We start from the raw sequence: 26286 nt of genomic DNA, 5'->3' as shown, positions 1-26286 counted from the left end.
TTCGAGCGGCGACGCTGGGCGAGTTGGTTGAGCTTGAGAACACTTTGAGGTAAATGTTGTTGTTCTGACCCAAAAAATCAGGCTCGGACCAAAACGGCCGGAGGGTCTTTAATCCACTTCAACCACTTGTCCTCAATCACACACAGCTGGTATCATAACACACACTAAGTCAGAGGAGGGCAAAAGTGTGGCCCTACCATTAATACAATAATAATAAAAACTATTTCAACTCTACATGTAAGGTAAGGTAAGGTAAGGTAAAACTTCTTTTGATCCCTCAGGAGGTCTCCTTCGGGAAATTGTTTAATGTAACTCTTTCCTCAAAATCATTTGACAAAATGTAGAAAAAACATTTTTGATTCACAAAACGATTGATTTATACTTATTTTAAAATTAAATGTGGTTGAATTTAGTACATTTAAAACAATTTTAAATGTAAATTTAGACCTTTTTTTTCTTGTTACTTGGTTATTTTAGTTTTTTATCAAGGATCTTTTCCTTCATCCTTTCTTTATTTTGGTTTGGTGGCCCCTAACAACATTAACAGAACATAAGGTGGCCCCTAAGGAATTTGAATGGCCATGCACTAAGGAGTGAGTGTTGAGATGTGTGTTTCTATACGCAAAAAGGAATTTGTGTTGCTGTGTGTTTGGCGCAAGTTTGTTTGACTGTTTTATTGTTTGTTTGCTTTTTGATCCTGATTATTAAACACACACCGAAGTACACACATGCCTGCAGGGAAACGCACATTAAACGATGGGCTACACTCGCACACAATGAATCACTACCACATCATAACACACTTCTAAACACGGACCCACACGTCCACTGAGGTTTGATTATATGTGTGTATGTCCTGTGTGTGTGTGTGTCTTTGCTGTGGTTGATCCTCATAGTTTCACAGACAAACATCACACTTTGTACCAGAACCTTCCGTCACAACGACAGGTTCCTCCCCGCGTCCAATATGACCCTTGAACACAACCTTAACTGTAACTGTAACTGTCCACACTTATTTTAACCTATGTTTAACTAACTGTACTTTGTTTTTTTTTTCAATTTATCTCCAAGATTTTTTTTTCTTTCATCTGAATCAAGACATTTCTAACATAGAAATGCAACAGTCTCTCTCTCTACACACACACCCACATACACACACACACACACACACACACTTACACAAACACATCTACCACACATGCAGAAGTCATTGATGTCTCTTTCATTGTCTCATTACTGGTTCATGGTTTGCTGGAGCAAGAGCCGTCACTTTGCTGTCAAACACACACACACACACACACTCGCACACACTCGCACACACTCACACACACACACACACTCACCTACACATTGTACGTCTCTATGAGGACTGGCACCTTCCAATGTGCTCATTGATGAATCGTTGTTCTGCCACGTTAGTCGCTGAAAAGCTTCCTTCTTCCCAGAGAGCTGGGGAGTTGAACCGCTGACCTACTTTCTCAGGAGGCGTTCACGTGAACCACGGTGGGTCACCATGAGTTAAATGGTGCACAGTTTGAAGGAGAATATAACTGACACTGGAGCCTCTGCCGTCATTCACGAGCTCTGACTGAAGCTTCATGAAGCCCCATGAAGCCCCAGGATCATGAACAAACAACAAAAAGAATCACCAACAGCTTTATTTGCCAAGTATATCTTGACGACATACACAGAATTATTTTTCCTCTGTGAGAGACTGTTTTGTGAAATTGCACAAAAAAGATAGATTGTTGCTTTATCAGAAGTAGAAGGAGTAGTGGTTGTAGTACTATTGGTATTAAGGTACTAGGAGTAATAGTAGCAAGGTTTTAATAGGAGTAGTAGTAAGCTTATTGGTATTAACGTAGTAGTAGTAGTTTTAGTATTATCTGTTGTACCATGCATAGTAGTACCAGTAGTAGTAGAATAATTGGTAATTATTAGGGTAGTATTAAGGTAGTATTATAAGTAGAAGCCATAGTAATCATAGGAGTAGTAGTTTTATTGGTATTAAGGTAGTGTTATTAGTAAGTAAGTAAGTAAGTAATATTTATTTATATAGCGCTTTTCCAGACCAGGGTCACAAAGCGCTTAAACAATCAAAACAATACTCAAAAAAGTATATACTTTAAAGATCAAGATAATACTGATAACAACACAGTATTAGCAACAGTAGTACTAGTAGTTGTATTGGTATTAAGATACAAGTACCATTACTAGTGGTTGTAGTGATAGTACAAGTATATATATATACAGTATAAGTAATAAGATTTAATGTAGTATTAGTAGAAGCTCTAGTAGTATTTATAGTAGTAGAAGGAGTAGTATATTTATTAGTATTAAGGTAGTATTAGTAATCCGTTTAGCAGTAGTAGAAGTTTCATTAGTACTAAGGTAGTAGGACTAGTAGGTTGTAGTGTTAAGACAAGCCAAAAACACACAATTAAAAATATATTTAAACACACATTGGAAAAAGTTACATACTTGTTACATATTACTCACACATCATATATTGATACACACATTTGAAAATCTCTCTTTAAATACACATATAACAAAGCTACACACACTCACATGCACACATAGATTCTCAGAAAAAAATATTGCTCCAAAACAAAAATAGGGACAAAATGACGACACACATTAAAAAAACAAACCACTTATACACACTGACACACACATATTGAAAATGTATGTATCCCCCTATCAAGCGCACACGAATGCACTCACACATACGCTGGTGTGTCGTTAAATGTCCGGATGTAAAAATGAAAGCATCGTTTTCCACACACCCTAAGTAGAAGTGTGTGAGACTCACACCTGTGTGTCAAACACTTGTGTTGCTAAAAGCTGTGGACTTGTTAGCTAATGCTGCGTCGCTCTGATCCGCTGGTCGAGGTGCCGCAGGTCGCTCGTCCGCCCACGAGCTCGCTCTCCACCGCGGCGTCTGGTAGCTTTCACAGGTCAGCCGGTCATAGTGGGCACACGTGGAGCTTCTGACCCCCCGAGTGTATCCAACCATCCAAAGCCTTTTAGATCCGTCCACTCCAGAACCCGACCAGGCTGCCTCGCTCGAAGCCGAGCTGAGCTGAGCGGTTTTTTTTTTTGTATCTGACAGTTTCCGGCAGAGGTTCTGATTCTTCTCTCTGACATCTGATAAAAAAACGTATTTACTCTTCGTTTCAAACTCTGAGAAAAAGTTCCGGTCGGCCTGAGGCTCCACGGCTGCATGCGTCGTCAGTTTCTTCGCTTTAGGTTGTAGTTTTGTTATTGTTCGGGTCAAACATCTGATAAAAATATTATTAACAGAAGCAGCAGAAGTCGAAGTAAAAGTAAGAGTAGAAGTAATATTTATTCTAGTTGTTGCCTTTGCAGTATTAGAAGGAGTAGTAGTTGTAGTACTATTGGTATTAAGGTACTAAGAGTAATAGTAGCAACCATGGTTTTAATAGGAGTAGTAGTAAGCTTATTGGTATTAAGGTAGTAGTAGTAGTTGTAGTATTATTTGTTGTACCATGCATAGTAGTACCAGTAGTAGTAGAATAATTGGTAACAGTAATAAGGTAGAACTATAAGTAGAAGCCGTAGTAGTTATAGGAGTAGTAGTTTTATTGGTATTAAGGTAGTAGTATTAGTAGTAGTATTAGCAACAGTAGTACTACCGTGAATTTCTCTAAGGAGATGAATAAAGTATCTATCTAGTAGTTGTATTGGTATTAAGATACAAGTACCATTACTAGTGGTTGTAGTGATAGTAGAAGTATATATATTTATATATTTAAGTAATTAGATTTAATGTAGTATTAGTAGAAGCTCTGGTAGTATTTATAGTAGTAGAAGGAGTAGTAGATTTATAAGTATTAAGGTAGTATTAGTAATCCGTTTAGCAGTAGTAGAAGTTGTATTAGTACTAAGGAAGTAGGACTAGTAGGTTGTAGTGTTATCTGCTGTACCATTACCAGTAGTTGTGGATATATTGGTTTTAAGGTAATAATATTAGTAGAATCAGTAATAACAGTAGTAGTAGTAGTAGTAGTAGAACATTAGAAGGAGCAGTATTATTATTGGTATTAAGGTAGTAGTAGCAGTAGAAGTACTTATCGTAGAAGATGTAGTAGTTGTACCTATTAGTACTAAGGTACTAGTTGTAGTAGTTATAGTGGTAGTTTTTAGGCATATTGTAATTAAGGTAGTAGTAGTTGTTGTGTTGTCTGTTGTAGCATAGTACCATAGCTAAGGTAGTAATATTAGTAGAAGCGGTAGTAAGAGGATGAGTTTTGAAGAAGTAGCAGTAGTTATAGCAGCAATAGAAGTTTCATTGGTAAGCAGTCGTAGTAGTAAAAGTGGTAGTAGTATCAGTAGTAGTAGTTGTAGTGTAAGTAAAGTTATTGGTAAAAATGAAGTAGTAATAGTAGAAGCTTTAGTAGAAGTAGTAGTATTTATAGTTTTAGTTTTATTGGTATTAACATAGTAATTATAGTAATAGAAGTAGTAGTAGTAGTAGTAGCAGTAATTATAGTAATTATATTTTTCGGTTTTTAGAGAAGAATGCGTAGTGCTCCCCCTGGAGGCTGGTTTAGTCTCCACACTCTGACCGTGTTGCTTCTTGCAAGTTTGTGTTTCCACATGTTGTGTAGAACATTGTCGTCACTTACACTCAATGTTTTATTAAAGAGCAGCAGGAGAGCGAGGCGTCATTTCCCCGACCGGAGGTTTTACATTCACTGTGCGACGACTTTTGACATCAATAACACGTTGTATCGGGAAACACAATCGTTGACTTTACATTCTGTAATTAGATCGTCGCACAATGGAAGGGTAACAATAAGAAAGCGTCAAGTTTTTTCTATCGCAGCGAACGTCAGCGGCGGCTTCGTTTCTCTCGCTTCTTCATTTCCCAAACGTTCGCGTGTCCGTCTGTTTGTCAGGTCGTGTCGCGTTGTTGCCGCCAAGTGAATTGAAAATGGTTATTAAAGTCGTGTTTTGAATCTCATTTAGCCGCTCGTGACAGAATTTAATCTTCCGCTGATGCAGAAACTTTTAAAATGTTTATTATCCGCGTCACAACTCTCAGAAGACGCTCAAAAAAGTTCACTCTTCACGAGCTAGCATGAAGCTACACGCTAACGAAAACACAACTTTAAACTCCTTCGATATTTGTCAGAAAACTTTTGTTTGGATCTTTGTGTTCTTCGTTCCTCTGCTCTGAAGTGATGACAATCCCTGTTCAAAGACTAAACACAACAACTTTTCCACAGAACTAAACGCACACAAAACCAAACGGAATGAAAATTCACCCAAAACACAATCAAATAAAGCAATGTAAAAAATCCCATTGCAAAGTTATTATGCCACAAAAATTAAACACAACAAACAACAAATTAATTCACACTAAATAAACAATAACTAATCACTTCACATAAAACTGAACACAACTAGAAAATAATTCACACAAAAATGAACACAATTACAAATCCCTACACAGACAATTCAACACAATATAAATTAATTCACACAAAAATGAACACAATGGCAAATCACTACACACAAAAAAAACACAACTGCAAAAATATTTCACTCAAAAATGAACACAATGACATCTCTTTACACAGACAATTGAACACACTACAAATTCATTCACAAGAAAATAAACACAATGACAAATCACTACACAGACAATTAAACACAACTGCCAAATTAATTCACACAAAAATGAACACAATGACGAATCTTTACACAGACAATTGAACACACTATAAATTGATTCACACAAAAATAAACACTATGACGAATCTTTACACAGACAATTGAACACACTACAAATTAATTGACACAAAATAAACACAATGACAAATCACTACACATAAAACTGAGCACAACTACAAATTAATTGACACAAAATTGAACACAATGAGAAATCATTCCGACAGACAATTAAACACAACTGCAAATTAATTTGCACAAAAATAAACAAAATGAAAAATCTTTACACAGAAAGCTGAACACACTATGAATTAATTGACACGAAATAAACACAATGACAAATCACTACACAAAATTAAACACAACTGCAAATTAATTCACACAAAAATAAACACAATGACAAATCACTACACAGAATTAAACACACTATGAAGATGACATGATGAAAACATGCAACAACCAGAAACATAGATAAAAGTTAAAAGGGTGAAACATTAGCGATTTATTTTGACACAATAAGACACACTATAACACAATCTTGACTACGTGACAACACTACAACTTCAAAACAAGACAACAACAAACAAACAACTCAACACATTTTTTGTTAGCATCAAGCTACATAACACACATGGAAACACACTAAATATCAAGTAAAAAGCACACATATGTAGACAAACACTGTGTGTTGATATTTGTGTTGTTCAAGTGTGTAGCATCGTCACGAGTCTTGTGTGAATCAGGTTCTTACTTGCGGTGTGTTTTGTTGCGTCACTCGTGGCCCACATCCGAGCGACGATGCAGCGACAGCAGGATTTGCTGGACGATGAGCAGCGTCTCCTGTGATTGACAGCTGCGGAGCGATGGAAATGTGACACCGTCATCCTCCACTCCACCCGTCAATCATCCGGCGGCTCGGTGGCGTCCCTGAGCGTCGGCTCCGGATCCACGAGTGGATCGGATTCACAGATGAAGTCGTTGAACGTTGTCACATCAGAGCTTTGATGTTGTGTGGTTTTTATCCACTGTTTGTGATCACGGACGGAAAGTTTGTGTGTCTTTAGAACCTCGGCTGTGATGAGAAGAAAAACACAACTGACTTCACACTGACGCACAATCAAATAAGAAGTGATGAATAAACACAATGAAGAAATTACTTCCCAAAAAATCACAAATATGATGCGACAAAAATGAAATACAACAATAAATCAATTCACACATAATAAACACAACAGCAAATCAATTCACACATAATAAACACAACAGCAAATCAATTCACACAAAAAATAAACACAACGACAAATCAATTTACACAACAACGAATCAATTCACACAAAATAAACACAACAACAAATCAATTCACACAAAATAAACACAACAACAAATCAATTCACACAACAACGAATCAATTCACACAAAATAAACACAACGACAAATCAATTCACACAAAATAAACACAACGACAAATCAATTCACACAAAATAAACACAACAGAAAATCAATTCATTCAAAATAAACACAACGACAAATCAATTCACACAAAATAAACACAACGACAAATCAATTCACACAAATTAAACACAACGGCAAATCAATTCACACAAAATAAACACAACGACAAATTAATTCACACAAAATAAACACAACTACAAATCAACTCACACAAAAAAAACACAACGGCAAATCAATTCACACAAAATAAACACAACGTCAAATCAATTCACACAACGACAAATCAATTCACACAAAATAAACACAACGACAAATCAATTCACACAAATTAAACACAACGACAAATCAATTCACACAACGACAAATCAATTCACACAAAATAAACACAACAACAAATCAATTCACACAAAATAAACACAACGACAAATAAATTCAAACAAAATAAACACACAAGCAAAACATGCGAGACAAAATTGAACAGGACAAATGATGTCACAAAAACGAAAGACAACAAGAAATAAATTCATGCATAAACACTATGATGAATAGGTTCACACACAATTAAAAACTACACACATAAATAAACACAACAGTGAAAACTGCTACAAGAAATTTAACATGTAAAATGACAAGAAAATAATTCATGAAAAAATAAACACAATGACAAATCTCTAAACATAATACTGAACAAAAGCACAAATTTGATTTACACAAAAATAAACACAATCACGAATCACTACACACAAAATACAATGGTGAATCACTACACACAAAAATAAACACAATGGTCAATCGGTTCACGTTAAAATTAACACAATGATAAATCACTACAAACAAAAATAAACACTATGATGAATACGTTCACACAAATAAACACAATGATGTATCACTACACACAAAAATAGACCCAATAATGAAACACTACACACAAAAATAAACACAATGGGGAATAATTTCACGTTAAAATTAACACAATGATGAAACAATACACATAAACATAAACACTATGATAAATACGTTCACACAAATAAACACAATGATACATCGCTACCATTAAAATAAACACAATAATGAATCACTACACAGAAAATAAACACAATGATGTATCACTTCACACAAAAATAGATACAATTAAAAATGACTACAGGTAAAATGAAAAATCACTACACAGGCAATTGAACACAACTAAGAATCACTTCACACAAAAATAAACACAATGATGAATTGCTACGCAAAAATAAACACAACTGCAAATAATTTACACAAAAATAAACACAATGACAAATTTCTGCACAGACAATTAAACACAACAGCAATATCATTCAAACTAAAAAATGTACACAATGACAAACCATTACACAGACAATTAGAAACAACTGCAACACACAAAAAATGAACACAATAACGAATCACTTCACACAAACATAAACACAATCACTACACAGACAATTTAATGAAAATACAAATACATTTCCAGAAAGAGAAACACACTGAATCACACAAATGTCTTCTTGGTGAGAAAGATCCAGAAGTAGAAGTTATTGTCTCTAACTTCTGTCTCTGCTCAGCCCCGTCCCGACCATCACCTGGAGGAAGATCAACGGAAACATCCCCAAGAAAGCCAGACTGAGGAAGTCCCAGGCGGTCCTTGAGATCCCGAACATCCAGCTGGACGACTCGGGGACGTATGAGTGCAAAGCTGAGAACCCCAGAGGAGGAACCTCCTTTAAAGGACATCTGCAGGTCTACAGTGAGTCAGCGTTTCATTATCACACCAGCTTCAGCTCAATGTAAGAAAACATGAGTCAGCATTTCATTCTCACACCAGCTTCAACATAATGTCAGAAAACATGAGTCAGCATTTCATTCTCACTCCAGCTTCAGCTCAATGCAAGAAAACATGAGTCAGCATTTCATTCTCACTCCAGCTTCAGCTCCATGCAAGAAAACATGAGTCAGCATTTCATTCTCACTCCAGCTTCAGCTCCATGCAAGAAAACATGAGTCAGCGTTTCATTCTCACACCAGCTTCAGCTTAATGTGAGAAAACATGAGTCAGCATTTTATTGTCACACCAGCTTCAGCTCAATGTGAGAAAACATGAGTAGGCATTTTATTGTCATACCAGCTTCAGCTCAATGTAAGAAAACATGAGTCAGCATTTCATTCTCACACAAGCTCAATGTGAGAAAACATGAGTAGGCATTTATTTCTCGCACCAGCTTCAGCTCAATGTGAGAAAACATGAGTCAGCATTTTATTATCACACCAGCTTCAGCTCAATATAAGAAAACATGAGTAGGCATTTTATTATCACACCAGCTAAGGCTCTGTGCGAGAAAACATGAGTAGGCATTTTATTATCACACCAGCTTCAGCTCAATGTGAGAAAACATGAGTAGGCATGTTATTGTCACACCAGCTTCAGCTCAATGTAAGAAAACATGAGTAGGCATTTTATTATCACACCAGCTTCAGCTCAATGTAAGAAAACATGAGTAGGCGTTTTATTATCATACCAGCTAAGGCTCAGTGCGAGAAAACATGAGTAGGCATTTTATTATCACACCAACTTCAGCTCAATGTGAGAAAACATGAGTCAGCATTTTTATTATCACACTAGCTTCAGCTCAATGTAAGAAAACATGAGTAGGCATTTTATTATCACACCAGCTTCAGCTCAATGTAAGAAAACATGAGTAGGCATTTTATTATCATACCAGCTAAGGCTCAGTGCGAGAAAACATGAGTAGGCATTTTATTATCACACCAACTTCAGCTCAATGTGAGAAAACATGAGTCAGCATTTTTATTATCACACTAGCTTCAGCTCAATGTAAGAAAACATGAGTAGGCATTTTATTATCACACCAGCTTCAGCTCAATGTAAGAAAACATGAGTAGGCATTTTATAATCATACCAGCTAAGGCTCAGTGCGAGAAAACATGAGTAGGCATTTTATTATCACACCAACTTCAGCTCAATGTGAGAAAACATGAGTCAGCATTTTTATTATCACACTAGCTTCAGCTCAATGTAAGAAAACATGAGTAGGCATTTTATTATCACACCAGCTTCAGCTCAATGTAAGAAAACATGAGTAGGCATTTTATTATCATACCAGCTAAGGCTCAGTGCGAGAAAACATGAGTAGGCATTTTATTATCACACCAACTTCAGCTCAATGTGAGAAAACATGAGTCAGCATTTTTATTATCACACTAGCTTCAGCTCAATGTAAGAAAACATGAGTAGGCATTTTATTATCACACCAGCTTCAGCTCAATGTAAGAAAACATGAGTAGGCATTTTATTATCATACCAGCTAAGGCTCAGTGCGAGAAAACATGAGTAGGCATTTTATTATCACACCAACTTCAGCTCAATGTGAGAAAACATGAGTCAGCATTTTTATTATCACACTAGCTTCAGCTCAATGTGAGAAAACATGAGTCAGCTTTCTTTGTCACTCAAACTTCAGTTCAATCTAAAAAAAACATGAGTCAGCGTTTTGTATCACTACAGCTTTAACCTCAATTTTTCACTCACTTAACAACACAAAAAGTCACTACACAAAAAAAGTTATAGTTACTATAAAACACAACAAACTGTGAAACAAATAAGAAAAACATCAACACAAAAGTCCAGTGGCCGTGCATTTCACACATAGACCTTCAGTGGCGCACGTTTGAATGAATCCACCTCTTAATAACTACTTTAAGGTTCTTTATGCACCACAGGAATCTGAGCGTGTACTGTTATAGGTCAATAAGACGTTCATCATCAAATGAACATCAGTGCATTACATCAAAATATCACTACACTCTGTGTGGTTTCCGTGGCCACGACACACACGCTCTGCATCGAAACATAGTAACACAACAACACACGGAGGAACAAAAACAGCTAGAATTTGATCAGCAGCTACGTCACGTCGAGAGTCGCAAATATATCAATGATCGACACACAAAAGGCCAGACCAAAGCGTCAGCAGCGTCTCTGACGCCAGGGAATGAGAACCGATGAAATCAACCAGAACAAATGTCTTTAGTGAGGAAACAAAATCCGAGTCTCATTAAACTGCAGCGAAACACACTCGTACACACAAACACTGAAGCGCACACCCCCCCCCCCCCCCCCTCACACACACACACTGCGCGCTTCAGTGACAAACACACACACTGCACGCTGCAGCGACAACTGCACACACACTGAAGCGACACACACAAGCACCACTATTGATCTCACAAATCGCAACATTATTTAGAACAGAATGCATTTACTCACGTAGTTCATGGAGGAAATGTGGCGCATTAAGCCTTTGAAGCTCGTGAAAGACTCGTCTCGGAGTTAGCGTCACTTTCTTAACAGCGTCACGCTTTTCTTGAAATATCCTTCTTGAAAATGTATAGCCGCAACCAGATCAAGCTCTTCAGCCTTTGTGTGTTGAAAAAAAACAGTTAAATAAACCCAAATCAACGATTCAACGAGAAATGAAATGAAGAGAAAAGACTATGAGGAATAATTTAATACATATTTATGAAAAATAAACAATAGAAAATTAAATATATTTTCTGGCTGGCCCTGACGTCTACTGTCCTCTGATGTCACTCCTTCCTCTCCTTTTCTTTGTCCTCTCGTGATGAAGTGAGTCCTCGCTCGTGATCGTAAACTTGAGGGAAGGTCGCTTCGACTGACGTTTCCTCTTGTGTTGTTGTGAAGATAATGGACCGATGCAGCCTTAGACGGGTTCAAAGGTCACGAGCCTCTCGGATCCGCCTGCCTCTGTTGACATCACAAGGAGAGCAGCACCTGATTTGCAGTCGCCTCGCGTCTCAGATGTTTTCCACACGGGGTCAGGTGGTAGTTTGACTCCCAGTGTGAAGGGAGATCGTACTGCTGCCAATCCATTGACCCAGACTTGAGGGTGTTGCCACGGCGACATGTTTATAACATAAAGAAAAGGACATCGCTGCAGCCACATGGTAGATGTTTAATCTCCACTCTTAATATGAATTTATTTATTTCCCAAACAAAGGTTTTGGATGGATGGATAAGAGGAGACACGGATGGATTAATTAGAGGAGATGTGGATGAGAGGAGACATACATGCAAAAGAAGACATGTGGATGGATGAATGAGATCAGACATGGATAAGAGGGGACATGGATGGATGGATGAATAGAAGGGGACATGGATGATTAGGAGGAGATATGGAGAGAAGGAGACGTTGCTTGTGAAAGGAAGAAGACAAAGATGAAATAGAAGGAGACATGAAGGAGGAAAAGAAGGGGACATGGATGATTAATAGAAAAGAGACATGTATGGATGAATACGAGGATGGATAATGAGAAGGAGACATGGATAGAGGGATAGAAGGAGACATGGACAGAGGGATAGAAGGAGACATGGACAGAGGGATAGAAGGAGACATGGACAGAGGGATAGGAGGAGACATGGATAAAAGGATAGAATGAGACATGGATAAAATAATACATGGATAGAAGGAGACATGGATAGAGGGATAGAAGGAGACATGATCGACGAAAAATGAAGACAAAGATGAAAAAGAAGGAGACATGGATAGAGGGATAGAAGGAGACATGATCGATGAAAAGATGAAGACAAAGATGAAAAGGAGACATGGATAGAGGGCTAGAAGGAGACATGAATAGAGGGCTAGAAGGAGACATGAATAGAGGGATATAAGGAGACATGAATAGAGGGATAGAAGGAGACATGGATAGAGGGATAGAAGGAGACATGATGGATGAAAAGATGAAAAGAAGGAGACATGGATAGAGGGCTAGAAGGAGACATGAATAGAGGGATATAAGGAGACATGAATAGAGGGATAGAAGGAGACATGAATAGAGGGATAGAAGGAGACATGATGGATGAAAAATGAAGACAAAGATGAAAAGAAGGAGACATGGATAGAGGGCTAGAAGGAGACATGAATAGAGGGATATAAGGAGACATGAATAGAGGGATAGAAGGAGACATGGATAGAGGGATAGAAGGAGACATGAATAGAGGGATATAAGGAGACATGAATAGAGGGATAGAAGGAGACATGAATAGAGGGATATAAGGAGACATGGATAGAGGGATAGAAGGAGACATGAATAGAGGGATATAAGGAGACATGAATAGAGGGATAGAAGGAGACATGGATAGAGGGATAGAAGGAGACATGAATAGAGCTATAGAAGGAGACATGATGGATGAAAAATGAAGACAAAGATGAAAAGAAGGAGACATGGATAGAGGGATAGAAGGAGAAATGATAGAGTGATAGAAGGAGACATGATGGATGAAGAGAAGAAGACAGACTGACAAGGACACATGGATAAATACATGGAGCAGATGGATGCAGCAGGAAGCAGACATGGAAGAATCAAACGACTCATTTGAATCTCTGTAAATGTTTGTGTTGAATCGACACTCGAAGCTTCTTTTGTTACAAATCTTAATTAAAATGTCATTTTTCTCTTCTCACAAACGAGCGCGAGAAAGCATCTCTGTAAATCATTCCAGAGAATTGAATTCTCATAATTGTCTCCTCGCTTCTAAGCGGGAGCTACGATGTGACCGGAGCTACAGGCGCCTCTCCTCGTTTGACTTTTTATTTCTAATCAAGTCAAGCAGATTAAAAACTTGGCGCGACTTTAAACGAACTGATTAATATTTGTCCTCGACGGCTCATGAAGTTTAATAAAGCGAGAGCGAAGCTGCAAACAAATAAAAACAACATGAATCGTGTTAAAGGTTTAATGCTAGGAGAAGATCTCTGCACCTGTTAAAGAACGAAGTCTTTGTTTTGTTTTTGCGGCAACACAAACGCAACAACTTAAACAAATGCAAACAACCCAACACAATTAATTATTCACAACACAACATATTTAATTATTTAACGAGTCGATAAGTGACACGGCAACAGAGAGAACACGACGACAATTTGATACCGAAGAAATCCGCAGAAAAACAGACTCATGAATAAAAACGAAACAATTAACAAGTGAACGAGACGAATCAAACAAAGTACAACTCATTAAAACGATAACAAGTAATAACACTAAACAATGCACCGGTTTAATGAGCAAAACCTGGAAACTAACAACACAAAACAACAATGACTCATCGAACAAGAGGAATCACAAACGCAAAATATATAAAAATGATCAACAAGTCCCTAAACTCGACGACTAGAATGTCACCAAATCAGTACACAGCACAATGAATAAGAAACAACACAATTCATTACTAAACAATAGCACAATGATTCACTTAACCAAACAACACAATCATTCTAAACTACATACCAGATTCTCAAAAAGAATCATAACAAACGTGAATCACTGAAAAACACAAACAAATAATTAAAAACAAAATGATTTACATATCGACACAATGACACACTAATCTACACAATTATTTTCTTACAAAAACAATGATCCACTAAACTACACAATAATTCACCTACAAACACAATTATTGGCTAAACAACGCAATCGCTTGCAAACACAATGATTCACTAACTACACAAATATCTTCCTGCAAACACAATGATTCACCAAACTACGCAATGGTTTACTAAACAACAAAATAATTCAGTATACTACACAATGATTCACTAACCAACACAATGATTCACTAAACTACACAATGATTCACTAAAGTACACAATGATTCACTAACCAACACAATGATTCACTAAACTACACAATGATTCACTAAAGTACACAATGATTCACTAACCAACAGAATGATTCACTAAACTACACAATGATTCACTAAAGTACACAATGATTCACTAACCAACACAATGATTCACTAAACTACACAATGATTCACTAAAGTACACAATGATTCACTAACCAACACAATGATTCACTAAACTACACAATGATTCACTAAAGTACAAAATGATTCACTAACCAACAGAATGATTCACTAAACTACACAATGATTCACTAAAGTACACAATGATTCACTAACCAACACAATGATTCACTAAACTACACAATGATTCACTAAAGTACACAATGATTTACTAAACTACACAATGATTCACTAAACTACACAATGACTTACAAAAGTACACAATGGTTCACTTAAATAAACAATAATTCCCTAAACTACGCAATGATTTTCTTGAATAAACAATGATTCACTAAACTACACAATGATTCACTAAACTACACAATGATTCACTAAACTACACAATGGTTCTCTAAACTACACAATGATTTACTAAAGTACACAATGGTTCACTAAACTACACAATGATTCACTTAAATAAACAATAATTCTCTAAACTACACAATGATTCACTAAATTACACAATTATTCACTAAAGTACACAATGATTCACTAAACTACACAATGATTCACTAAAGTACACAATGGTTCACTAAACTACACAATGATTCACTAAACTACATAATGATTCACTAAAACTACACAATGATTCACTAAACAACAACAATGGTTCACTAAACTACACAATGATTCACTAAACTACACAATGACTCACTTAAATAGACAATGATTCACTAAACAACAACACTCTACTAAACCGCACAACAGACGAGACAACATAGCGAGTACACAAGTCGGCGATGACGCACAACAACGACACACACTCTCTCCCCTGCAGCTCTGCCTCAGTGGGTCGCCATGATTAACGACACTCGGCTGGACAGCGGGGAGAAGCTCCAGTGGGACTGCAGGGCCACCGGGCGACCCCGGCCCACCTACCGCTGGCTCCGGAACGGTTCGCCCCTCACCTCTCAGGTGGGTGCCAGCGACATCACCTGATGTGTGTGTGTGTGTGTAGGTGTGTGTGTGGATCCTCTGACCTTCATCATCTGATGTGTGTGTGTCCAGGGTCGTGTGGAGATCATGAACGGAGAGATGACCATCCACAGGCTGCAGCCGCTGGACTCCGGCATGTACCAGTGTGTGGCCGAGAACAAGTACGGAGCCGTGTACTCCAGCGCTGAGCTCAGGATCCTGGGTCAGTCCCTTACTCACTTCCTGTTCTGACCTTTGACCTCTGAACTACAATGCCTTGAAAAGAAAGAATGCATGATTGTCACACAATTATTTTATTTGTCAATTTTTACACATATATTTTGTTCCAACAAATGAATCCGAAAAAAATACAAATTATGTTTTAATCAAGTGTTAAATATTAATTTTTATAAAGAGATATTGTTTAACTTTTTAACTGTCAATTTTGATCCTTAGATAATCAATAAAAAACACTTTGTCATATTTGTAAATAAAAACTAAAAATCTTAAATGAACATAAACATAAAGGAATTTGAATCATCTCGTGATTTTATTCTTAAAACACACAATTATTTTAATCCAATTAAATTAACTTTTTATGAAACAAACATATTAACCTGTACTTAATATCAATTTTTACTCTTTTTCTGCTTTTAAGTAATGATTAAAAACATCGTGTTATGGTCATTTATAAGTTAATAACCAAATCTCAAATGATAAAACACGTAAAATATATAAATAGTTTCATGATTTAATTTAAAAATATGAAAATAAAAGTTATTTGTAAACAAATGAAATGTACTTTATCCGACAGAAGTACTAACAATTTTTTTTTAATATTCTTTTAATTTTGTACATGTCAATTTTGATCCTAAGAAAATCATCAAAAAACGTATTGTCATCATTTAAACATTTAAAAAAATATTAAATGAAATATGTATATAATTAAGAAAAAAATGCATGATTATTTTTAATAAAAATATATGTACTTTATCAAACTGACGTAATAACTTTTATTTGTTTTAAATATACTTAAAAAAATAGTCTTTTAGTCATTTATAAGTTAAAACCAAATCTTAAATGAACAATAGATTAAATATTTTAATCATTTCATGATTTAATTAATAAAAACAAAATACTACTGTCTTTTTTTAATTATATGAACTAAACTTTATCAGTCAGTACTTTCCGTTTTCTATTTTTATTTTTTCAGTGCGTGAATTTTGTTTGAAACTCACCAAAAAGATTAATATTATTGCAATTAATAAATAAAAGAAAATATTAAATAAACAAAAACATCACATATTTTAATCATTTCGTGATCTAACAAAATACACATTATTCCTTTTTTTTTCACAAATAAGATATACTTTTTGAAGTACAAACATAATTTTAAACGTTTATTTTTATTTATTTTTTTATTTCTAACACTTTCAATTTGTTCCTAAATAATTCTTAAATCACTTGAATTTTTGAATAATTTCACAAGTTATCAAGTTTTAATCAAATGAAGTATATTTTATCACGACATAAGTACTACCCGTTGATCGACGTCTCATAATACTCATGTTTATGTGAAATAAAAACATGGTCAAAGTTGTATTTCTGCCGACTCATCGCTGCTCCGTGATTGGCTGATGAATGACGACGGCTCACAGCCAATGGACGCAGCCGTCCAGCAGTCGTGTGAGCAGAGATTGAGATGCAGCGCAGATCGCTGAGCTGTGCATTTGCTGATTGCCAATCAATGGCGGCGACAGCGAGCGCATGAATAAAAGACCCGTATGAATAAACTCAGGCTCTCGTGGTGATGAGAAGCTCCGGAACAATCCGACTTTCTGCTGGAAATAAAACGTATGGATTTCCACTGATGCGGGTGAAACACCCGTCCTTGATTATTAACAACCTGAACACTTGAGCTGTCAATCATCAGTCTGAGGAGGCGCGACATTAATCAGTATTTTAATGTTTGTATCGAATACAATGACTTTCAAACATGTCAAAATGACAATTATTGACTTTACAACACAATTATTGACTAAACTACACAATGATTGACTTTACTACACAATATTTGACTTAACTACACAATAATTGTCTAAACTACACATTTATTGACTTAACCACAGAATGAATAACTAAGTGTTTCACTAAATTATACAATTATTCACTAAACTAAACAATGATTCACTAAACTACACAATGATTCACCTAATTACACAATTATTTACTGAACTACACAATGATTCACTAAACTACACAATGATTCAGTAAATTACACAATGATTCACTGAACTACACAATGATTCACTAAATTACACAATTATTCACTAAATTACACGGTGATAAACTAAACAACACAATGATTGACTAAACTACGCAATGATTTATTAAATTACACAACGTTTAAACTACACAACGATTGACTAAACAGCATAATGATTAACTAATCAACACAACGGTTAACTAAACAACACAATGATTGACTAAACTAAACAACGATTCTCTAAACTACACAATGATTTATTAAATTACACAATGATTAACTTAACTACACAACGATTGACTAAACCACACAATGATTCACTAAGCAACACAATGATTAACTAAACCACACAATGATTCACTAAGCAACACAATGATTCACTAAAATACACAATTGTTGACTCATTTATAGAATGATTGTTTAAACTACACAATGATTCACACAACTACACAATGATTCATTAAATTACATAATCATTCACAAAACTACACAATGATTAATTAAATTACATAATCATTCACAAAAATACACAATGATTCACTTAGCAACACAATCATTCACAAAACCACACAATGATTAATTAAATTACATAATCATTCACAAAACTACACAATGATTCACTAAGCAACACAATCATTCAAAAAACTACACAATGATTCACTAAAATACACAATTGTTTACTAATTTATAGAATTATTGTTTAAACTACACAATGATTCACAAAAATACACAATGATTCATTAAACTACACAATGATTCACTAAACCACACAATGATTCACTAAACCACACAATGATTCACTAAACCACACAATGATTCACTAAACCACACAATGATTCACTAAACCACACAATGATTCACTAAACCACACAATGATTCACTAAACCACACAATGATTCACTAAACCACACAATGATTCACTAAACCACACAATGATTCACTAAGCAACACAATGATTCACTAAACCACACAATTAATCACTTAACTACACAATGATTCACTAAGCAACACAATGATTCACTAAACCACACAATTAATCACTTAACTACACAATGATTCACTAAGCAACACAATGATTCACTAAACCACACAATGATTCACTGAACTACACAACGATTGACTAAGAACATGTGATTCAAATGTTGTTTGCCCTCCAGAGGTCAAGGTCACGCGGACGTTAACAAAGCAACAAGTTCAGAAAAAAGATGGTTTATCTCTCGGGGCGTCGTGTTGCTGATGTCCCGCCGTCGCCCTGGTTACGGGGACACATCTGGCATCCCAGCTCCCCGGGGGGACACTTTGATTTGCCGTCTGAGTCCGTCGTGCCCTTTTTACCGCAGAATCTGTGACATTTAGAAAATATTATTGGAAACTTTTTATGGCGGACGACCTCTGAAGCACCAGCGCTCGACCTCCATTCTCGTCAGCGGCTTCCATTGATCGCGGCGACTGTTTCTGTCACATCCAGCCACTGTTTCTGTTGATTTCATAAAGTGTTGCTCTCCACGCCTGTGAAGCTCATAAATCTACCACCTTATCAACTCTTTCAGCACTACAGGCACAAACACTGTTCATTTATCAAGTCATACTTTTAGTAATTTTAATATTGATCATAAATGTCAGATGAAAACTTCCAACAGCACTTAAAGGCATCATTGCTAACTAGCTTGTAGCATGTAGCATGACTTCAGAACTTGGATTTTATTTGTATAAAATAACGTTATTTGTATAAAATAAAGAAATATTTTAAGAAAAAAACCCTAACAGAATCTAATATTAGTGAATAAGTAAGTATGTAAGGAAGTTTTATTCAAAAAACGCCTTTCACAGACCAGGGTCACAAGGCGCTTAAACAACAAAATGTCAGAAGAAAACTTCCAACAGTAACTTCAAGGCATTGTCGCCAACTAGCATGTAGCATTTACTCAAAACTTGGATTTTATTTGTAAAATATAACGTTATTTGTATAAAATAAAGAACTAAAATCTAATATTGGTGAATAAATGTCAGATGAAAACTTCCAACAGAACTTAAAGGCATCGTCGCCAACTAGCTTGTTGCATGTAGCATGACCTCAGAACTTGGATTGTATTCGTATAAAATAATGTTATTTGTATAAAATAAAGAAATAGAATCTTATATTAGTGAATAAGTAAGTACTTAAGTAAGTTTTATTTGTAATCCGCCTTTCACAGACCAGGGTCACAAGGCGCTTAAACAACAAAATGTCAGAAGAAAACTTCCAACAGCACTTCAAGGCATCGTCGCCAACTAGCATGTAGTATTTACTCAAAACTTGGATTTTATTTGTAAAATATAACGTTATTTGTATAAAATAAAGAACTAAAATCTAATATTGGTGAATAAATGTCAGATGAAAACTTCCAACAGAACTTAAAGGCATCGTCGCCAACTAGCTTGTTGCATGTAGCATGACCTCAGAACTTGGATTATATTCGTATAAAATAACGTTATTTGTATAAAATAAAGAACCCAAATCTAATATTAGTGAATAAGTAAGTACATGAGTAAGTTTTATTTGTAAAACGATTTTCACAGACCAGGGTCACAAGGCGCTTAAACAACAAAATGTCAGAAGAAAACTTCCAACAGTAACTTCAAGGCATTGTCGCCAACTAGCATGTAGCATTTACTCAAAACTTGGATTTTATTTGTAAAATATAACGTTATTTGTATAAAATAAAGAACTAAAATCTAATATTGGTGAATAAATGTCAGATGAAAACTTCCAACAGAACTTAAAGGCATCGTCGCCAACTAGCTTGTTGCATGTAGCATGACCTCAGAACTTGGATTATATTCGTATAAAATAACGTTATTTGTATAAAATAAAGAACTCAAATCTAATATTAGTGAATAAGTAAGTACATGAGTAAGTTTTATTTGTAAAACGCCTTTCACAGACCAGGGTCACAAGGCGCTTAAACAACAAAATGTCAGATGAAAACTTCCAACAGAACTTAAAAGCATCGTCGCCAACTAGCTTGTAGCAATTAGCATTTACTCAGAACTTGGATTTTATTTGTATCAAATATAGTTACAATGAGAAAGGAAAGAACAAATATAACATAACTATAATATGGAAATAAATACCACAATTAAAAAAACATTATATTTAACACTTTAATGGGCAGAATAGACACAAATAAATAATAAAAAAAAAACATATATATAGTGCTTTACTTTATATAGTGAGGCTGATAATATATTTATTCATTGATCATTCAAATTTTAAAAGAATGGAAAATAAGTATTTTTTAATAATTCAACTTGTAATTTGAGTAATATATCCACCTGAGTTGTTAAGTAAAAAAAAACACATTTTAATTTAATGTACTGTAGATTTTGTTTTTCTCTTTCAACAATTGGTTTTATTTTCCATTCATGATGAATGTGCACTTGTACTGTACATCATTCCTCATGTGTAAACAGTAAACAGATTAAATAGATGTGTATTAAGAACAGAGTCAACATAAGCAGAGAAATATTAATAAAATAAACTTAAGAAAATACCCTGCTAGCTGTTTAAGCTAGCTCTATATTGTTAGCCAAAGCTAGCTCTATAGTTTTAGCTAAAGCTAGTTTGTGTTGGATCTTTGTGATTAGTAACATCTTAGGAACTTATTTTTCCACACTTAAGGTCTTTATTTCATCGCTTTAATTGAACTAGAATTATATGTCGGTGAATAAACTACTTTGAATTTGATATGTAGGCGATAGAAACCACAAGCTAGCCTCAGCTAGCGGACCACCATAGAGCTAGCTAAAACGGTGCACCTTTCAACCTCCATATATCAAGATGAAATATTAAGTGTTTGACTCCGTTCTTGATAAAAAAAATCATTTCTATCTGTTCATGGTTTTTCGCCGAATCTGTTTGTACTTCCCGTGGAGACGGCGAGTCTCCATCTTGTGCAGCGGCGAGAGATGGATTAGATAAGCGGCGCCGCCTCCTTCTCTCCTGACCCGTGGCGACGTCCACAAACACCATCAGGACAGATTAGGACGACAATGGAAGTCTGCAGATGAGCAATCGCTCCCCTCGGTGTCTCGGCCCAGATCCCGAGTCCCCTGGAGTTGATGGCGTCGCCACGAGTCCTGCTTTATTCCGATTAAAACAAATACTCGCAGCTCGGGCCCCCCGAGGGGCGCGGAGCCACTTGGTGGCCCCGGCAATGTCACCAGCGCTGGTAGGTAGTGGTCGGCCCCCGGAGCCACGTGTGGGATTGAAATGTCATTGTGTGTGATGTCAGAGCGAAGCTTCAGTCAGGATTTGAATAATCACAGTTGACAGGGGCCCGCAGCCTGCAGTGGGGGGGGGGGGGGGCTAATGGAGGGCTGTAGCTAGCGGTCAAATATCGCCTCATTAAGTCACTTTTGGGGCCGTCATTTATTAAAGATGGTCCACTTTTTATATTCACCAGAGACTCCAGGTTACTTCGAGGACCGAGCGAGAAAATCTGTTTACACATTAAAGTCCTTCACATTTATGGAGCCCCACACATCCAGCCGAGGCCCCTCAAGACCCTGGCTGTGTCCCGAACCACACCCTTCTGCACTTACACTTAATATTTTGAGTGCAAAAGTGAGCAGTGTGCAAAAATGTAGTGCGCAATTGGAGCACTCGAAGGGCCAGAAAACTGATGCTATGTCTCAAATCACATACTTCTCTTAGTATACTAGAAGTTAGTATGCATCAGGATAGTGTACATACTAACTAGTACGCAAATTCTCCACAGATAGTATGTCTCAAATCAAACACTGCTGCTACGCACTTACAGGAAATGACACGACAACTTCTTCTTCTACTTCTATTTAACGATGGTTGCAACCAGCTGTTTGAACGCTATCGCCACCTGCTGGCAGCACGTTTTGCAAGTTTTAAATTTCGCATACTAAGAATTGAGACAGACTTAAGCACTAAAAATACTAAACGGCGGCCATCTTAGTGACGTAGACAACAGTAATACCAAAATAAAACACAACTTAATAACTTGTTTAAATTGGCGAAAAATGCTGTCAATTGTGTGTGCGTTAAATAGTAGTAGAAGAAGAAGCTGTCGGGTCATTTCCGGGAAGTGTGTAGCGGCAGTGTTGTATTTGAGACAGTACTACCCCGTTGAAAATGTGCGCACTGGGTGAGTAAGTGTACTCTAAAGCAGTGCATTTAGAGAAGTGCTTTGGCGTTGAAAACAGGAAGTAGATCCAACCCATGTGATCAATTAATCCTGTCAGTGCACGATCCAGGAATTTTGCAATGGTCAGTTTTGATTGTATGGCAACCCCATTCGGACAAAAATAGATGTAGATGACAAAGATAGACAATGTAGTACACCAGCTTGGGAACAAACACAACTTTATTTATATGGCCCATAATGTACTGACTATAAAGACGTTCCAGGGAAAAGTACTGATTTATTGTACTCTGGTTTCGTCCGAATCGGTTCGATATAACAATGTGGGTCGAATCCAGACGTGTCATTGTAGAAGGATCAACAGATTCCCGAGATTGTGTCCTGACAGATCCGAGGAAACTGAGTGAGTCCCTTCATCATGTGAGTCACATGACAGGAAGAACGTTAGACTCACATTTGAGTCTGTTGACGACGAGAAGCAAGATACGCATTGATAAATAAGTTGCTTATAATAATAGGTCTTCAGTATGATGAGTCACAGAATTATTTGATTCAACAGGAAGTGGATACAAACCTAATGACCGTAGGTCATGGTTTTTAACGGGTCATTTGTTGTTGATTTGTCGAATCTCACACGTGTGACTCGACAACAGAGCAACAGACTTTGACTCGAACGCTTCGAAAGAATGAGTCAAATAAGCATAATGTTAACCAAAAAAAAAGGAACTGGAACTAACTCGTTTAACGACGGATTCGATATTTGACAGCTCTTGACTCGAGTCACTGGGACAGGAGATCGTTCCGGATGCTGTAAGCATGAGTCGCTCAGGCTGTTTGACCGGGTTTGACTCGAGTCATTTTCAAAAAGATTTAAACATCGTCAGCTCAGTCAACACTTTATCCTTCAGTTTCCTGTGCTCAGGAATCAAACGTGACTCGAGGCGACTCGAGATTCTCCCTCATGATCCTTCAAACTGCATTTAGACTACATTTTAAGAAAATCCAATCTTGGCACTTGTCAAGAGTAAAAAAAATCAAAAAAATGACAAGTTTGACTTCCGTTCAAAACCCGGAGTCGCTGCTGAACGACTCAAAGTGTCTTGTGTGTGTCTTGTGTGTGTGTGTCGTGGCAGCGTCGGCGCCGGTCTTCGTGCCCGACTCGATTCGCGTCATCGCCACCCTGGGGAAGGACGTGTCCCTGGAGTGCAAACCCAGAGCGTCGCCCAAACCCCGGATCACCTGGAAGAGAGGAGATCGACGCCTGCAGCCCAGCAGACGGTACGACACGTTTCAAAATAAAGCTTACTGGGATTGTTTATGGGAAAACTGATGCAGCTTTTACCACACAAGAAACATTCAAGTCAACAAATAGATGAACCTCTTGGATTTGTTTATTTTGTATTCTTTACTTTTTCATCAACAAAGGAACGCTTTTTAAAAAAACATGTGCCGGAGGTTTATTATGTTTGTATTGCAGTTTTGCTATTTAACCACTAGAGGGTTGCGTCTCCATTTAAACACCTCCTAATCCCATTACATCAAAACCCTTCCGGTAGGTATCAGACAAAACATATATATTTTTGTTGACCCACTTCAAATAGGTACTAAATGAGATGCAACATTACTGATAAATCACATAACTTCATTTACTGTATTTCACGGACCATAAGTCACACTTGAAGTCCTTTAATTTGCCCAGAAATCGACAGTGCATCTTAAATGATAATTATGGTTGTATTTACTGACCACAAACCAATTTTATATGTTACACAGCGTTCCAAAAACTTTAAAAATGTTGGTAAACTCTAAGAGCCACTGTAGTACTATTCTGAGAGTCACTGTATTATAACTTTGTGAGTCACTGTAGTATTATTCTGCGAGTCCCTGTATTATTATTGTAAGAGTCACTGTATTATAACTCTAAGAGTCACTGTAGTATAACTCTGTAAATCACTGTAGTATTATTCTATGAGTGACTGTGGTATTATTCTGAGAGTCGCTGTATTATTACTCTGCGAGTCAATGTAGTATTATTCTGAGAGTCACTGTATTATAATTCTGAGAGTCATTGTATTATAACTCTGAGAGTCACTGTAGTATAACTCTGTAAGTAACTGTTGTATTATTCTGAGACTCACTGTGGTATAACTCTGAAAGTCATTGTAGTATTATTCTGTATGTCACTGTGCTATTAGTCTGGAAGTCAGTGTAGTATTATTCTGCGAGTCCCTGTATTATTATTGTAAGAGTCACTGTATTATAACTCTGTAAATCACTGTAGTATTATTCTACGAGTGACTGTGGTATTATTCTGAGAGTCGCTGTATTATTACCCTGCGAGTCAATGTATTATAACTCTGAGAGTCACTGTAGTATAACTCTTTAAGTAACTGTAGTATTATTCTGCAAGTCACTGTAGTATTATTCTGAGAGTCATTGTAGTATAAGTCTGACAGTCATCGTATTATTACTCCATGAGTCACCTTAGTATAACTCCGCGAATCACTGCAGTAATACTTTAAAAGTAACCATAGTAATAATCTGCGAGTCACCATAGTATCACTCTGCGAGTCACTGAAGTATTACTCTGTGAGTCACCTTAGTATTACTCAGGCTCCGTCGCTGAGCAATACTACAAAGCCGCACTATATTTTGTTATTTATGAACCTTCAAAACCCCTGTATAAGTACAATCCTCACTTATGCTCATATGTCAATGATGTCTAAAGTATGCATCGGTGAAACTTTATTTCATTTTTAATGTGTGTTTGACTGCAAGTGTGTGATCTTATCCGACCTGTTGGTGATAGGAGTCGCTCAGATTGTTGCCCGGGTTTAACTTAGTAAAGCAGCAGTGAAGGAATCTGTTCCTTTAGAATCAACAGGAAGGAACGTCAATGCTGGTCACTTCTG

At 36.6% G+C, this 26286-nt stretch overlaps 1 protein-coding gene across 2 annotated transcripts in view; it reads left to right on the top strand.

The window, feature by feature from the left end:
- Positions 1-26286, top strand: part of cntn5 (contactin 5) — a 184086-nt gene that overhangs the window by 114525 nt on the left and 43275 nt on the right. For both annotated transcript variants that reach the window (XM_087795066.1, XM_087795065.1), the window contains exons 9-12: positions 8721-8902; positions 15816-15952; positions 16046-16175; positions 24508-24652. In XM_087795066.1, the coding sequence (XP_087651192.1) occupies positions 8721-8902; positions 15816-15952; positions 16046-16175; positions 24508-24652 (594 nt within the window). The remainder of the gene's footprint in view (positions 1-8720; positions 8903-15815; positions 15953-16045; positions 16176-24507; positions 24653-26286) is intronic.

This window comes from Callionymus lyra, chromosome 7, assembly GCF_982586985.1.
Source record: "Callionymus lyra chromosome 7, fCalLyr1.hap1.1, whole genome shotgun sequence".
Classification (NCBI taxonomy): domain Eukaryota; kingdom Metazoa; phylum Chordata; class Actinopteri; order Syngnathiformes; family Callionymidae; genus Callionymus; species Callionymus lyra.
The sequence above is the reverse complement of the archived record's forward strand: the minus strand, read 5'-3'. Positions and strand labels throughout refer to the sequence as shown.